The sequence below is a fragment of the Epargyreus clarus genome, unplaced genomic scaffold, assembly GCF_041222505.1.
Source record: "Epargyreus clarus isolate Ecla_fem2 unplaced genomic scaffold, WU_Ecla_fem_2.2 ptg000010l, whole genome shotgun sequence".
Classification (NCBI taxonomy): Eukaryota; Metazoa; Arthropoda; class Insecta; order Lepidoptera; family Hesperiidae; genus Epargyreus; species Epargyreus clarus.
In genome coordinates this window covers 3,976,232-3,994,615 of record NW_027332218.1, presented here as the reverse complement: position 1 = coordinate 3,994,615, position 18,384 = coordinate 3,976,232, and the positions used below count along the sequence as shown (strand labels likewise).

The window sequence follows — 18,384 nt, the reverse complement described above, 5'->3', positions numbered from 1 at the left end:
AAACTATACATATAACTTGCCTTTTAATGTTTTCTATTCGAAATAAATATTCTCTACACATTTATGGCGTAAAATTTATTCCGTACACTAACTTACCTCATAATAATGCAAGAAAACCTGATGATAAGTTGGCGGCAATATAAAATTAACATTTAACCAGGCACTTCTTTATTACACTTTATTTAATCATACAATCTGCGTATCTGACCATTACGTGAATATAAAATAAGTAAAGGCATCTTACTCATAGCCATGCATTCGTATGTTCTCGCATTGTTATATGATATGGTAACACATAAGGCTTGAGATAAAGGTCGTATAATAAAATAAAAGATCGCAAATCAACTGCCGTGATACCGGTTGCAAGCGCAAAGGGTTCTAGGTTTGATCTTCGGTCAGGCATATATCTAAATGATGAATTGTGATTTCTTTTCTGGGTCTAGGGTCTAGGGTTTGTGTATGTGTGTGTGTGTGTGTGCGTGGCACCCAGGAAATCTTAGAGTATTTATCTACCTATTTGTATTTTCTTATGACTGGCAATTTAAATTATTATCTTCAGAGGGTACTAACTATTTATCACATGTCCTCAAAGAAAGATGATTGCGATAGAATTGTTAATATTTCTCTAACAACTATATTTTTAACTCTCTTTTACTTATATCATTTGCTTTTTTTATTGTAATTTATTGCTTTAAAAAAGATATTATAAAGGGCAAACTTCATACCTCTGTCCTCAGGCAAGATTGACTGGCATTTCTGGCAGGTATTAAAATAAAAGTAAATTAAGACACAGTATTCACCTTTTTAATTATCAACAGGTTAACTTATATTTATTCTTGGTAGATTGAATTTTAAATGAATTGTGACTTGTCGTTATAATGAATAAATTACTATTTTTCTAATGCAAATGTTGTTTTGCCTACTTTACATAAGTTGGACTATGCACCTATTTATCAGTCGATTACTTTAAAGTCATGACAAAAATTCTAATATTATTTTGTTTAAAAGATAGGTATAACTGAGTTCAGTAATAATAATAAAAAATAATCTAAAAAACATTGTTTATAAACATAATTTTGTTTGTTGCATTCTCCTCAAAAACACCTTTCATTTGAAACCTAAATCATCGGGGCGTATAAAAAAATAATTGATCCCCCATATTGATGTGTTGGTCATATTTGATTTGGATTAACGTCACTAAGCCAATGATCATTGTCATTCAAATCCAAATTGTGTGCAAATTTGTATCTCAAGTCAGGTAAAATTTCAGTAACCAATTAAGAATATACTATTTTCTCTTAGCTCTGGAATTGATGCTTTAACGCTTGTTACTTTTTACACTCTTTTTCGCAATTATACTGGGATTAATTGTGTCATGGGTGCCATTATCTATGAAAGAATTTTATCTATGAAAATATTATGTATATAAGAAAACATACTGATATGTTTGAAAAAAATAGTAACCACCATAACTTTAATACTAGAAATAGAAATAAATTAGCAATTCCTAAACATAGATTATGCCAGGTGGCTCGATCTTTTATGGGTAACTGTATTCGCTACTACAATAGAATACCTGACCACATTTTGAATCTCACAGAAAAAAAGTTCAAACATGTCGTTAAACAAACGCTATGTAAAAAAGCGTACTATAAAATAAGTGATTATTTGACTGACAAAACGGTGTGGTCTGAAGTAGTTCCAGCTCCACATGTACCATTAGGTTAAGTTTAACATTGTAAAATCCATTTTTTTAAAAGATGTGTGTTATGGAGTTTCTTTCGCCGCTTCTTCTCCATAACGAAACACCTTGTGAAGTGGTGGTAGTTTGACATTCAAAAAGTGCTCTGTAAAGAACCTATTTTGAATAAAAAAATTTGATTTGATTTGATTAACGCTTAGACCCAGGACAAAAAATCTAAATTTATGGTTTAGATGTCTTTCTGATTGGGGATCAAACCCTGAATTTCCTGCATTGAAGGTCGCTTATATTACTACACTGAACATACTGTCAAAATACTAAGTTTTTGCAACTCGCAACGATTATGTAACATAGACCTACCTATTACTAAGCTGTTGCTTAGCACAATCAGGAAATAATTAATCAATCATCGTTTTTGTCAAAAGACAAACGAACAGGTATAAATATCTTTGTACCTACTGTATTTTAATGTCACCTTGATTTTTTTAAAGTTCCAAATTCCACTTCTCACTTCAAGCTATTTTAGGCCTACCACCCAATACCAGACCACTTGAAATATACAGAGTACAGAAGACTCGAATTTGAATACCACAAATTCCAAATTCCAGGCATCTCCGTTTTATTTTGCGGTAAGCGAATATTCTTATTCTTCTGGTGACAACCCAATTCGTTATTATTGGCAGCTCTGCTTAATTCCTTTTGTTCTTCGCAAGCCAAAATAGCTCAGTGGCACTGCTAAACCTTTGTCCAATATTGAATGATCCTCAACCATAACTTTTTTACTACGAATAGACCTTATCTTCCTAGTAATATTTCCTATGACTGAATTACGGAACTACATACATAGATTAGTAAAGATTACTTACTCCTAACAAGAAAATGTAACCAGTTTTGACAATTAAAATTGACACTGGCATCTATTTTCGTGTTTAAAAAAATATTAAAAAGATGTAGTTTTTAGATCACTTACGAATGAAAGGATATTTCTCCGCACTTTTCTTCAATTTCGTGTTTTTACACCATGACAACTATTAAACGGTTGACAGAATTTCAGCCGTGAGACTTGTCTATGCTTACATATTAAATAATTATACCATGCATCAACGTAAAGAAGAAATAGGAATATTAGGAGAAATGTTATGGCCTGAGAGTTTCCACAATGTTCTCAAAGATGTTTGAAGTTTACCAGTCCGTATTTGTTCAGCGTTGTTCTCATCCTAAGCCCATCTTACTTTGAGTGGAAACTCATGTCCAACAAAAAGGATAGTAATGTGCTGATAATAATGTCCATTAGGATCGAAATAAAAATAAAAAAATCCATTAAAAGTAATTGGTAATTTCATATTGATTAATGTGTCTAGTTCGTATATAGTCATTGGCTTTTTTTATTTGTGTTAATAAAACTATATAAAGTATGTAAATAAAAAATATGAATCCAGAGTTCTCTACGGGTTATTGTTTGTGGTACGGGTTGTTGTTACCAATTGTTTTATTTGCATGATCATTAACACAATTACAAGTTAGATATAAAATGTAGAGAGATTGAAGCTATTTGCTGTATTAATTTTTGATAGTTAACGTCACTTAACAATTAACCATCGTAGAGTCAACTTACCCTTATGATGCTCCGTTTTGGAGCAAAACACGTGTTGGTGGTGGTATGTATGGTGTAAAATTTTATTTCTTGCATTTGCACGCGTCCGTTGTGGAAGGGAGGGTGGTAGGTACATAATGCATGGTTTAAAATAACCATCATACATGTGGGTAGCGGATTGTTGCGAAGTAGTTTTAGCACCAAAATGGGTCTTAAAATTATCTAATTATCGGCGAACGAAGTTTTGTCCTTTATTAGACACTGGACACTATATTACTGGATAATTAGAACAGCTTCATTAAAATTAATAATTCGCCAGTCAGCTTTAATGATGTACTATGACCTTAAACTTTGTCATTTTGAAGGACAAATAGAACGAGTGGTTAGCAACAGGTATATTAGGTTACTTGAGAAAACGGCTGATGTTCAGCCAGATAAGTCACTTTATTTTGTATAACTTTTGTTCAACTAATACGGTCAGAGCAAGTTCTTGAAACATCAGCAAATTGATTGCACCGAAATCGAACCTTGCTCCAGTGCTACTATAGTCCGATTGACTTGATTGGAAACACTTGACTAAATAGGAAACTATATTTGTTTTTTATCATAAATATAATGGCAATTATCAAAATTTGCCGATCGTGTTTCTTACTAAGTGAATGATAAATAGAAACTGAGTCTAAAATCTCATTTATTTATTTGGGAAACAGACAATGCATACTACATAGGTAAATGGTTCATTAATACACCTTAAAGAAATAATCAGAGTTTTGACAAATAATTTTTTTAATAAGATATAAGCAAAATAAACATAAAGTAACACCATTAAAACAGATACACAAACATAATAAAATTACATTAAATAAAGTGGATGTAATAATTTAACTTAAGTTCTCGCATTATCTGTCGTACACTCCTCTTGTATACCTACCGAGTTGCAGAAGGGGTTCGCTTTGAAGGTGTTTATTGTAATAATTACATGACCGAAGTATAAAAGTACTGCTGGTATACTTATTTTTTATTACGAGGAGTATAGGGCAATGCAGAAAAGCAGAAAGGGAGAGGAAAATTCGTTTAAAATTGTATATAAGAAGACATTGGTCTCTCTCTGATCGTCTATTTGTGAGGGTTATGGTAGAAAGTATATGTTTATATCTATATTTTTGATGTTTGCTAAATAAGTTAAAGCAATGATAGCTAGATAGATAGGTTAAGAAACTTAGCCTCTCGATCGAAGGGTCCGAGGTTTAAATCCCAGGCACGCAGCTCTGATTTTACAAAGTTATCTGCGTATTAGAAATTAATTATCACTTGCTTAAACGGTGAAGGAAAACATCGTGAGGAAACCTGTTCACCTGAGAGAGTAAAAAAAAATCTCAAAGGTGGGCGCGGTGGGCTATGGCCTAATCCTTCTCATTCTGAGAAGAGACCCATGCCCAGCAGTGGGACAATAATGGGTAGATGATGAAATAAGTTAAAGAGCTTTTTCTCTTTGTTCCAGGAATTCAACTGGCGTAAGCCGGGTATGCTGTACCACAACAACGACATATCCACCGGCAAAGGGAACAGTCCCTGCTTCTTGACGCTAAGCGCCATCTACACTGTCCTCCAGAAAGAAGGGCGCAGTATTCTCAACATTCCCTTCGATGAAAACATGAACATCACCACCACCAAAATCAAGGAGTTCTTGCATAAGCTCTCGATGAGTACCAGAAGTGAGTATATAAGAAGGTTGAAAACAATGGCAATGTGTTTCATTTAATTTTTGTCTACCTATGAATATTTCTTACTGAAAAGAAATACCGTGAAATACACGGTATATCTTATTATGTGTCTTACACGTAAACATAAATATTTGTATTGTATATGTAAAATGAACGCCGTTTATCCAATCATTAACACTTCTAAGGATTAATTTTGATCTACAGACATAGAGCGTTTCATCCGCGTGCCGGTTCAGACAAAATGCTATTTTCATATTAACATTACGTGTTTGTATCTAATATTGTGTTACGGTAGTGGTCGAGAAGACTGGTGGTGCCTATTAAAATATTGTATAAAATATGATTTTGTGTGATACAGTTTGTGTCTGACGTGTTTATAGGCGTAATAAGGCCTAACATACCGTACTACGGATCCTCATGAAAATTAAAATACATAGTAATTAAAGCAAACACAATATTTTTGCGTTCTATTTAACGTATAAATTAACGAGATTATTTTATATAAATACCTAATTATCTAATCCGGACTGTGTTAGAGTGCAGTAAATATGAATGGGAAAATTTTAACACATTATTCAAAACAACGGATCGTGTCTATCTTTCTTGTATGTGACCCATCGTGAAATATGGATTAATTAATCCAAATATTCATCTCATTGCTGGAGTTTGTCCGTAAATCCTTGAATGTATTATATTACAGTACCAACGTTAGACTTCTAAAGAACTATCAAGTAACTTCTGAGCGTCACTGAGCGTGACTTGTTTGGGCTCAGCTTTCTATTAGTATCTTGAGATTGAGCTTAATTTCGGACAATATCTTTGTTTTGTTTGACCTAATATCTTCAACCGTATTATTAAAACTATATTTTATTTTAAAAAATAAAATCGGATCGATTTTTATAATGTTAAAGTAACACAAGCATGCAGTCTACTTGATGGTAAGTGTGCATTGCCGCATATGGTCGTTTGTAACTATATCCATGTAAAACAGGGGGTCTGAAGTTGACCACAGATGCGTTACAAGTCCTGAGGACTAAGGTTCCTCATACGTAAGCAAACCGACCCTTCCACTGAAACCAAAGAACTGCTCCACGCTCGAAATAAGTGTAGCGTTGGTACACGCTTACAGAAACTTATTGGTTCTGCAACCTTTCAATTTATACAATAAGAATCTTATTGCTCTTTTATAAACCACAATAAAATGGTAATTTTATTATTCCAAGAAGGCTCCAAAAATTACTTTTACTATATAATACATGATCTGTAAAAAATCTGTAGCGTTAAGTATAGAAAATATATTCAACTCTAGTTATTATAATGAATGAAGTAGAAAGCGTCCGACCACTAAACAATTTAACCCTCCTCTCAGACGGTATGAAATTGTTCCGTGAATTATTATTTGATGTATGTGGGAAACTGAAATGTTTAGAATAATATATGGGAGTAGATACGAGTACACAGTCTCTAAGTACAATAAATCTATACTATATTATCAAAAGCAAAAAAGCTAATAAAAGTTGTACGACGGTTTTCGCATCAGGAGGCACGGCCGTGCCGCCAAGTCGAGCCAAAAATAGAATAGTTCAAAAAACTACACGCTTTTATGATAAAATCAACTAAAAAGCTTTCGGTATTTCGCTATTTCATTCTTTTACACATGCAGGGTAAGATAAGGATGTACGTTGACCTCTTTCTATTGAAAAACGGAGTTATCACTGACAAACATACAAGTGAAGCTAATATAAGCGTGTAAAAAGCGGCACGGCCGTACCATACTTTTCTCGAACCAATAAAAGAAAAAGTCCAATCAGAGAATCAAAAGACAATCTATATCTCTTTAAAACGCGATTGAGCAACATTTCTTTCAATAACCCCTATAAAAGAAATCAGGGTAACTATTTCAGTATGGATGACATCTCGGAAAGTTATGACAAGAAACGGCTTGGGCTATTATGTATACGAAGGGTCCAGTAAGCAGATGTAGCTGTATTTCCGAGGAAATCACTTATGAAGGGAATGAAAATACTATGTCACGGACAGTTTTCAGCAAGAAATGTTTGTCGTTTATCGCTGGAACGGTTAACCCTTTCATCCGTAAAAACTGGGCTTGCGGGAACATCTGTCGGATAGAGTTAATGGGGCATACAAATCTGAAATATAATCAGTTTTCTATGAAAATGGTGGAGTTTATTTTTGTTAGAAAACGAAGCAGGGTTGTTATGGAGACAAGAATTGTTAAAAATAATAATTGAATGTAAATAGACAAAATTATTTGTTAACAACTTTTGAGATCAATGATGACTAAAATAGGTAGTCAAAAAATTGTTGTTTGTTCTTTAGTGAAGAAGACATGTAAATGATGAATGTTCACTGCTCTTTGTGAATGTTCTAATGTAAGTTTAGGTGTATTCATATAGACTTACATTAGTTAATCTCTCTCTATATGTATAAGTAATGTTACTCAGGTAGTAAGTCTATACAAAACCAACTAAATGTAAGCTGATTTTGAACACAAGACGTGAAAGTAAAACGTAAGCGCCGAAGTTGAAAAGACTGAAATTTAAAATCTTTTCACAACTTAAAAATATTATTGTAAGAGAGTACTTGCATATTGCGAGTGTTTGGGACATTGGGTGGGGTTTTTTCATAATCATCCCTTGGTTTATTTGAAGCTTGCATTAAATAAAGTATTTTGTAAGTAAATTATTTTATATTATATTGAAAAGGCACCTTACAGTACACTCTGTTTAATAAAATACAGTGTACTGTAAGGTGCCACTTCAATTTATTTCTTTCATTCATTTCGAATCCTTATGCTATAAGCGTACGGGATAAGATTGAAATGATTAAACATTCAATAAATTTTTTTCTACATTTTACTGACGTATAACTGTCATGTGTCTCCTAAAATATAATATTACAAATTACTAAAAATGGAGAAGGAAAATACGCATTAATTACATTTATTGAAACTCCTGTCTTACATAACTAGCAATAATTTCCATTAGTACCTTTTTCCTATTTTTTTATAGCAAATACTTCAAGACTAAGTCCTGAACTTATATTTCACGTCACTTCGAAGTAAAACCATAAGCAAATTCCTTATTAGAAGGGCGGGTATTGACATCTGTACTTCGTAAAATACGTAAATTCTTAGATATTAGTCATTAGAGGAAAAGTTTAAACATCTGTGCTTCGGAAGATACTTAAACTTTTAAGTAAATGTGTTCAAAGACGCAGCATGTATACATCTGTGCTTCGGGCGTCACGTAAACTTCTTAGAAGTCCCTCATAAGAAGTGCAGTGTAAACATTAATAAGATCCGTGCTTTAGAGGACACGTTAAGCCGTTCATTGTAGTTTATGAGCTAGCCTTATTGGAGTACGTACTATCTTATTATATATTAACTTTAAAAGGCAATTAAAGTAAGGCACTAATAGTTAGGTGGTTCAGCCCTCTGTACGACTCCGGCGGCACCACCGCTACACCTGTAACCACAGTGTTAAGTGCTGCTGTGTTCTAGTTAGAAGGGTCTGGTAAGGGAGATATACTTTTCCGAGGCATTCTAGCTTAGTCCTCAGAGGTAGCGGCGCATATGTGGCCGACCTCAGATGAGAATCAGGTCTCATCTGGGGTTGATTGCAGATATCCATGGTCGGCAGTAGCTACTGAATATTACCTAGACTGCATGCTCGTCTGCTACTTCTATTATACAGGAATAATCCCAACATTTCTCCAGTTATTTATAATTGCAACGTAGTGTAGACTAAATTGCTCATCAGCATCATAAAAGAAGGGTTGCAGCCAAAATTCAAGATCATTAGAACGGTTAGCAAAGCTTATGAATACAGAGTGACTACATCAACAATATTGTACCTACATACATTCTGTACGTGTCAAGGGACATACTTCCAATTTCAGTCGCCGAGCTGTTGCATATTTATTGATTTATGCATCAGGTTTTTACAGGCTTCATACTATCATGTGAGGTGTCACTCTCGTTATGTAGTTGATGTTCTGGGGATATTGCTCTTTGGTTATTTGGTTTTATAAGGCGTAATCTGAATTTCGAACTCCTATGACTCTTAAGTCTTTGATGATACTCTGGTTAGGACTCAGCAAAAAAGTTAAATTAGAGTTTCAGTTTTTGATGACTTACGAAGCCTTGATACTCGTACATACGCTCTTATATCGACGATAATTCAACACGTGTGTGGTAGATGAACCATGTGAAGATTCATAGCTTTTACGTTTTAGTTTAAAAAAAGTATATCTTAATTCTGTTTTGTACAAACACGTACAACAATTTTAAAATAAAAAAATACTGTCGTTGAATGTACGGCTTGTATTGCGTTATGTAACATATTTTATTACCTTCATTATTAGCTTTAGCAAATATCAACACAAACTATTCTTTTCGTATTTTTATCTAATTGGTTTCGTCTCTATATGATAATAATGATTGTGTCGTACTAATATGTCAAAATGTTCCTTGTATTAATTATTTTTGACACAGGTATTATTCTATTTAGCTTTAACCTGAATAACCTTTACATAGACATCTAATATAGCCATGTTCAGCAGTACTGATAATAATGATTGTTTCGTACTAATATGTCAAAATGTTCCTTGTATTAATTATTTTTGATACAGGTATTATTCTATTTAGCTTTAACCTTAATAACCTTTACATAGACATCTAATATAGCCATGTTCAGCAGTACTTATTAGTGGAAATTAGACGTTATAATTACTGTCTGATTTATCTTTTCTGGAGTGGTCTTTGCTTTTGTTAGAAGTGGTCATCATTAGAGAAAATTCATTATCATTATTGGAACTAAATCCGCATTTAAATCTTGTAAATTGATATTTAATTAAATGCAACATCAGCATTTATTTATTAATTGAAGAAATATTACCATTTAAAAACATTCGGAAACCGTCCCTTAACAAACGATGACGTCATTGTTTTCCCGGATATTGCCTCATTAGGAAACAACAAACCCTTGTTATTTTATGAAAAAAATAAGGGCTAAGCGTAAACGAAACTGTAATCATCAAAGCTTCGCGAATCTTTTTGTGAGAAAGAATCACAAACTTTCGTCTCTTATACTTTTAAAATGGTATATTTCTTAACAAAAATATTAAAGCGGGGAACAGATTTTAAGTTACCATCATGAAATGGATGTCGCTGGTAGTAATCCTTAAAAGCTTTCGAGTTATACTTACATTTCTCTTCAAAAATCTACTTTATTTAATATTACTATCTACGAAAATATTTTAGTACATTTACCTGTGTCACCTATATGGCGAGATATTTCTTTATCTCGTATCTGAAAATTAGGAGTGATATTCGCATAAAACTTTGTTTATGTGTGCGGATCTCACCCAATCTACAACGCTAAGTAACATCAAATCGAAAGTTGGATGGGCGACCAATAGTGGTATAATTTCATTCGCGCTTCCGTTGCGCAGTCCCAGTTATTATCATGTCAGCGTCCGGCAGAGTCAGCAACTCATACATATACCCATCTTGCTTGAGTACCTATGCTTCAGATCTCCCCCATTTGTGGAGAGAAATTTAGCCCGGGGGAAGTGACCAGTCGTGGGCATTCTATGGCCGTGGGACATAAAAAGCGTTGCAGCTCGCTCGAACGTTTCGGAGCGTTGTCGAGCGTGGCGCGTGAACATAACGCCGAAAACATGCAAATTGCAAACGTCGCTTCGTTATTATGAAACATAAATCTACTTCGCGTCACTAGCACTAACTGTAATTTAATGACACTCCATATGCGAGAATCCATCAATCCATTTTAGAGAAATAAATACAAACATACGTAACATACGGCAAACATATATCCCTCCATCCCTCACAGACGGGTAAAGCAGAATCGTTGGTGAAATATTGACAAAATCTTTTGATATGTTTAACATTCGTCGAAAATGTATCCCGGCTTTGTCGGTACATCTTGAACAAACAGCACTTGATTGTCAACGGATCAAATTTTGATATGTGATATTGGACTTTATTGCAGTGGTTCCTAAACTTTTAAGGTTACGGAATATAAAATGTACGGAATATAAATGTTTAATATTCTGCGGTACACATAAAAATATTACAACTGAACTGGAGCATTTTGGCATACCAACGAAACCCTATTTACGTGAATCACGTATGGCATGTAAAATGGCGTTGTCATCATCGAAAATCGCATTTAGCCTAGATTTAAACATTGGACTAGCAGCATGAATTTTAAACCAATATATTGCTGTTTTTTATGTGAGGTTATTATAATAATATTATGCAAGAAACGACTTCTCGTTGACTACAAAAGTTACTCATCACGTTATCCGCGCTTTTATAAAATCATTTTTTGTTTCTATAAAACTAATTAGTAATAAAAATAGTCTAACTATTCTATAACAGTAATTTCACGGTACCCTCCACTTTTCCACGGAACCCACAGTTCCACAAAATACACTTTAGGAATACAGCGTTGTATAGAAAATAGAGAGCTCCGAGAACTGTGTATCCATTGCACTGTATTGGCGTTGGAGCAATTTTTATTTATTTTATGGTACAGATTTTCTATGAAGCGAAGCCCAAGTGATTCCTATTAAGTTACTTTCAAAGACCTACGTTCTTTTAGTATTATGCTTAAATTAGACTTTTTGTAAAAACTTACTCTACAACAAAAATGAGTTACTGTTTATAGATGGCGTTATATTTTTAATAAGCTAACACATAAGCAAGGCGGTGATAATCTTGTTGTTGAAAGTCAGTCTTTCAATCGATGGCTTAGATGGTCAATGTCAGGCACGCAAGAACGCATCGCTGTTGATTTTAATTTATGTGTGTATTAGAAATTAATCATCGATTACTATTAGATAAATTAAAATATTGTGAAGAAATGCGTACGTTAAAGTTAAAAAAAAATAAAGTTCTCAATCGACCACGAGTGTGTGAACTCCAATTCGCACTGGGTCAGCGCGGCCGACTCTAGCCTAAAACCCTTACATTGTGACAGAGACCCAGCAGTGGGACAGTACTGGGTAGACGACAATAACTTTGAGTATAGTGCCCTACGACCTATGTCATATTGGCCATTAGTCGATATATGTAATATCGTTTTGTTTGTTTCAGTTGTGGTGTTATGTGCCAATCCAAGCACAGTAAGGGAGATAATGTTAGCAGCGGACGATCTCAACATGGTATCATCTGGCGAATATGTGTTCTTCAACATCGAACTGTTTTCTAAGTAAGTTAGCAATGTAACTTTTTTATAATATAAAAGTAGGAAATGAGAATGCAGTTCACCTGATGGTAAGTGCTACTCTCGCCCATGGACATCTGCAATCAACTCCAAATAAGATTAATTTATCTGAGGTCGGCCTTTAAAGCAGGACACGGTAACATTTAACACTTCTGTTTAAGTAGAAGTAGATTTGGCGGTGGTGCTTAAAGTGATAATTATTTAATTCATGTGAAGTAGCCAATTTTCCTGTTTTACTTCACCAATAAATTTATGTATTTTAGGTGTATATTTTTATTTTTTGCATCTGCACGCATGTGGAAGGGAAGAGGGTCATTACATACTGCATGGTTTAAAAATATATACCATCATACATACTGGTAGCGGATTGTTGCGAAGTAGTTTTAATCCTAACTTAAATTCTTAATAACTAATAATATGAGATTTAAAGTTATGTTGTTTTGTATTCAGTCTAGCATCAGCATCTTCTAAGGAGCCTTGGAAGGTGGAAGGTGACACTGAGGAGCGGAACGAGCGAGCGAGACGGGCGTATAGCGCTGTCCTTACCGTCACCAGCCCTGCACCAGAAAAGAAGGAGTACTTGAAGTTTTCCGATGAGGTACAAATTGGTTCTATTTTAATCGTTTTCAAATTACTGTGTGATGATTAGGTACTATTACATATATTTAGTAGGGTTCGTGTCATGACTTGGTCATTAGGTAGACAGGGAATAAACACATACGAACAAAAACGTATACCTACATAAACACCCATAACGTTACATAAACATCTATATCTAGAACCATACTCATACCACCATAACCATATCTACTCCTATATTATAAAAAAACACAAATTTAAATCTAAGTTAAATATTTGGGAATACCTATTTTATTTGGATCTTGATTTATTTTGTTCGACATAACAAGGAGAGATTTTCGAGAGACCTCGCACATTTCATTCTTGTGACATTTTAAAATTGCATCTACTAGCAATGTTACATAACAGGTACTGTACGAAATACAACAAAGATTTATTATAGCAAAACGACAGATAGCGCGTACAAAACTCGAAAATGGAACCAACAAATACTAAATGCAAATGTATCAACATAAATTGTACATAAATATAAAATATTGTTTTTCGCGTACATACAATGTACATGAATAACAAAGCAGTCATAGCGTAGAGGTACGAAACTCGGCCCTGAATTGTGGGATTCTAGGGTCGAATCCCAAGCACGAAACTCTGATATTTCGAAGTTATGTGCGTGTTTGAAATTAGTTATCACTTGCTTAAAAGGCAAAGGAAACATCGTGAGGTTTCATGCCTAAGATTTTTTTTGTCAGATATGTTACGTTTACAAATCTGCACTGAGTCAATGTGTTAGTGTGGATTATGGCCTTAAATCCCATGACCAGCAATGTGGCAGCAGTCGGCTTACAACGCCAACATATAAATAACTCGACTACTGCGCTTCTAGCAAAAATAAAAATACATACTACATATATTCTTCGCAGGTTTCGAATATGACATCAAACGAGCAAAGCAATTTTTTTTTATTTGCAACACCAAAGCAAATAATACATTATACACTCCATGGAATACGAAAAAAATGAGACAATTTATTTTCGGAGACGTTTTATTTCATAAATCACTGCAGTATATACAGGAGGGAATTCACACACTCCATCTACGTTTCCACATAATCTGTAACTTTCAGATTGAAGATAGACTCTGTAATATCCGTAGTTATTGCCACTTCACTTGAAAGATTCCCAACTATATTTATGGCTACCAATAAATGCCGATTTCTATCATTTTTTTCGATTTAGAAAAAAAAAAAAATATAATTTTCGACAAGTGCCAGGTTACCGTTGTTGGTAAGATTGAAGTGCCAATGAAGCTTGCAGTCCACGTGATAGCAAGTAGTCTTTGCCGTTCATTGACACCTGCAAACAACTATATAGAAAAGGGTCTCTACCTTAAGCCGCTCACAACTATACTAGTCCTACCATATTCCAAATAAACTATGTCAAACCTTGCACAAAGTTTACCTTTTTAATAAATTATTTTCTATATACTATTTTATTGTAGGTAAAGGAGCTAGCCGCTACGAAGTACAACTACACCTTCGGCAAAGGAGAAATGGTGTCGACATTCGTAGCAGCGTTCTACGACGCAGTGTTGCTCTACGCGCTCGCGCTTAACGATACGCTACGACAGTCACATAACCCGCGGGGGCAGCTAGATGGCGCTGCTGTTATAAAGAACATGTGGAGTAGAACATTTCAAGGTAAGGACGAACTTGATGTCGATGTTCGCATTCGTAGCGGAGTGCTACGATGTGGACTTTACTATGTCTACTTTTCAATGGACATGCTAGGATCATCGCTGGTTAGGTTAGATAGTGGTGCTGTTATTAGGAATATGTGAAGCAGGCGAGTAAGAGCAAGAGTTAAATTTCGTTTTCATAGCAAAGTTCTACAATGCGATATTCCACTACGCTCATCTGGAAATGTTACGACACCAGAACTTCTTGCGGGGCCATGGCGCTGCTGTTAGCTGTACCCTTACCGTGATATTTTACGTGTCGACAAATATGACTGTTTTGGTATTTGTTTACGCATTGGCCCATACTATTTCCAATCAGCGCCCCTAGCGGATTGTGTCGGAACTTGGAAATAGTATGGGCCAATACGTAAACAAATACCAAAACAGTCATATTTGTCGACACGTAAAAACTCATGGTAAGGGTACTGAATACGTGGAGTAAAAATTTTCGGGGAAAGGTCTACGAACATAATGTTGATCTGCGTAGTCGTAGCGCCGTGCTACGATGGAGTTTTACTCTACGCTCTCGGGACGAATACTAGATACGTACTGCCTGCGTATTTAACAAGTATTTTAATATTTTTGGTGTAAATTAATATTACCGAACAAACAACGAAACAATAGCCGTTGATAGTTTTAATGACTTTTATTTCTAGACTTTCCAAAGAGATTGTTTTTCGAACTATCAATAGTAACTTGGCAAGTAGGCAAAAGTTCCTTCATTGCCAATATTTCAACTATAGATTAAGTTTAAAGTACCAAGAAATATTGCCAAGAAATATTATTAATATCGACAAGAAAGTTCAGAGTTATTGGCGAGGATTTTCATTTCGCTTTGTTAATTAACGAATGTGGTTGAATTCTGTGTAGTTCGACTGCAGAGAAACTTCGTCACACCTACATATTTCTACTTGAAACTTTATATTTCTTCAATATTTACTTTATTTATTTTAAACATCGTAAGGAGAGCTGCATGACTGAAAGTTTTATAAAAACGTCTTTCACGGGTGTATAAGGTCTATTTACACTTGGCCGAAGCCATGGAGTTTGGTCTGAATTCCGTCTTACTCTGAGAGGAGACCTGTGCCCAGTAGTGGACAGTAATGGGTTGAAAACGACAAATAACCATTGGCTATTAGATACCACACTACTACACTTTTGAAGGTGGTAAAGCCCTTTGTGGTTCGATTCCGGCGGCATCACCGTCACACCTATTTCTGCCTAATAATAGTAGTGTTAAACGCTGCTATGTTCTGGTTTGAAGGGTGTGGTGAGGGAGACATACTTTGCCGAGGCGACCTCCCTGAGGTCGCCTCGGCAAAGTATGTCTCCTAGTAGCGGCGCATCTGTGGCCGACCTCAGGTAGGAATATCTAATCCTATTTGGGGTTGATTACAGATGTTTATTCTTTGAAAAACTTTAGACTTTCTACACAGTACTAGACTTTTACTACTGTAGTTTAAAAAGTACTAACCACAATATTCTTCCAGGTATAACGGGCGAGGTGATAATAAATGAAAATGGCGACCGCGTGGCGTCGTACTCCCTACTCGACATGAACCCCACTACCAGCAAGTTTCAGGTCAGTGGATAAATATACTGTGATTACGTTTATGGCGGTAGGCTGTGGGCATTTTTATGAGACATCTTTAAGGGACGGTAAGCGCTTGTATTGAAGACGAAGTTTGTAATTTTTAGTCCGCCAAATTATGTATGGAATTAAGACCTTGAAATAGATTTATTTTAATTTTTAAAGGATTTTGATTAAGAAGCAGCCAATTGACCCATGAATTAATTTTTAGGTACAGCCTAAAATATTTTATTGAACCTTTAAGGACATTAATCACGTAGATACTTGGGACTGAAATCTATTTATTTATTTTTACAATATAAAATAATGTTAGTGGATGTTTTTTTTTATATAACATTAGAATAGCAGACGAGCATGCAGAGTGCACCTGATGGAAAGTGGTTACTTTAATCAACCCCAGAAAAGATTAAATTCTTATCTGAGGTCGACCACAGATGCGCCGTTACCCCTAGAGGACTAAGCTGGAACGCCTCAGAAAAGCGTCCCTTACCACACGCAACCAACCACAACACAGCAGCGCTTAACATTGCTGTTATTAGGCAGAAGTAGGTGTGGTGGTGCCGCCGGAGTCAAGCCACTGAGAGTTCTATCTTTCAAACAACTTACGTATGAGGCAACTTCCATAGCCTTCGGTAGTGTCAACGCAAGTACATGGGCGGTAGTAAGCACTTAACAATGTGACCGTACTATGTAGTTATATATACCTTTCTAGTCTTATAACGGCTGTATCATAAACCTTTGTATGTTTATTGACAGAAAACCACGTATACTTTTATCTAACAAAAACAAACCAAGTGAAAGTTTTCGGATGTATTATTCAAGGATATTATGATGTATCATTGTAACTTTCAGACAGAGATCGTAATACTCAGATCTGCGGCAATTCGTCGATTCCCTTTGATGTTCGCGCTTTGCCAAATTTTCCTTTGGTCCTGTTTCATTGATTTAGTGGTTTTGATCAGAATATTTATCTGATTGTTTTTTATGAGTCGTTTCTGTACCCTTAGTATGATTTTTTTACGTTTCGACAAAAATGACTGTTTTTGTTTTTTTTTACGTATTTCCCATATATTTCCAATCAGTTCTGATACAATCCGCTAGGGGCGCTGTCGTCTGTTACTTCTATTTTATATAAAAAAGTAGTGATCGCAATATATTTAGTAAATCCATTACCAGCCTCCTAAATCTCTGTCAACAAGAGAAAGCTTAAAAAAATCCAGTTCAAAACTCGTAACTCTCAGCCTCCTGTTACGGCCATCAATATTCCAACTTCGGAATGGCCGCTTTGGAATGAGGAACTTATCGAAAGTTTCCCCTCTCGCCACTTGTGGGAATATGACTTTCGCCTGGAATTTGGTAAATCTTTTCCTGGTACATTTGTTTGTAAAAAAATGACAATTTAGACCAATTTTCTAGATTGGTATACGTAATTTTATTCAAAAAACTGGTTAAGGTAATTGAGCTTGCGAAATTTGTAAATGATTTTTACTACAATAATAAAAAAAATATATCTTATTACTTACGGGACACGCTGTATAAATATACTAAATAGTGATAGTAAAATTTGATGTATGTAGGTAGAAAAGTAAAAAATATATAAAATAGTGATACTAAAATTGGATGTAAGTAGGTAGAAAAGTAAAAAATATAGAAATTTTGGCATTAACCACACCTTTTACTGTAAAAATTGTTATACTAAATAGCTTTTTGTTCCCCTGTTTAAAATTTAAAGGTAGGAATATTTTCACGAGCTCATTAAAATTGTTCTAAACTTTTACACAATTTGCCTAATGGAGAATTCGTATCATTTTGTTCTGTTCAATATTCTAAATTCCAATATCGGATATTTCCATAATGGAATGAAGAACTTATTGAAGGATTACGTAGTATCATCCAGATTTGTTGGGAATTAATTTAGTTAGGAATATTAGATTTCTATTATTGAATATCTATTTTTATGGCGACTCCGCAGCCACCATCATTATAAGTTTACTACTTTTTTATAATAAAGGAGTAGAGTAGTAGGACGAGCATGCAGTCCACCTGATCTTCCCCAGATCGGATAAGATATACCTACCTGAGGTCGGCAACAGATGCGCCACTACTCCTAAGAACTAAAGTGGGACGACTCGGAATAGTATGTTCCGTACCACACTCTTCAAACCAAAACACAGCAATGCTTAACA

General features: G+C 34.8%; 1 protein-coding gene across 1 annotated transcript in view; it reads left to right on the top strand.

The window, feature by feature from the left end:
- Positions 1–18,384, top strand: part of Gcy (receptor type guanylyl cyclase) — a 144,529-nt gene that overhangs the window by 86,535 nt on the left and 39,610 nt on the right. Inside the window, exons 4-8 of the mRNA XM_073077129.1 lie at positions 4,798–5,011; positions 12,165–12,279; positions 12,745–12,892; positions 14,371–14,569; positions 16,098–16,189. Of these exons, the coding sequence (XP_072933230.1) occupies positions 4,798–5,011; positions 12,165–12,279; positions 12,745–12,892; positions 14,371–14,569; positions 16,098–16,189 (768 nt within the window). The remainder of the gene's footprint in view (positions 1–4,797; positions 5,012–12,164; positions 12,280–12,744; positions 12,893–14,370; positions 14,570–16,097; positions 16,190–18,384) is intronic.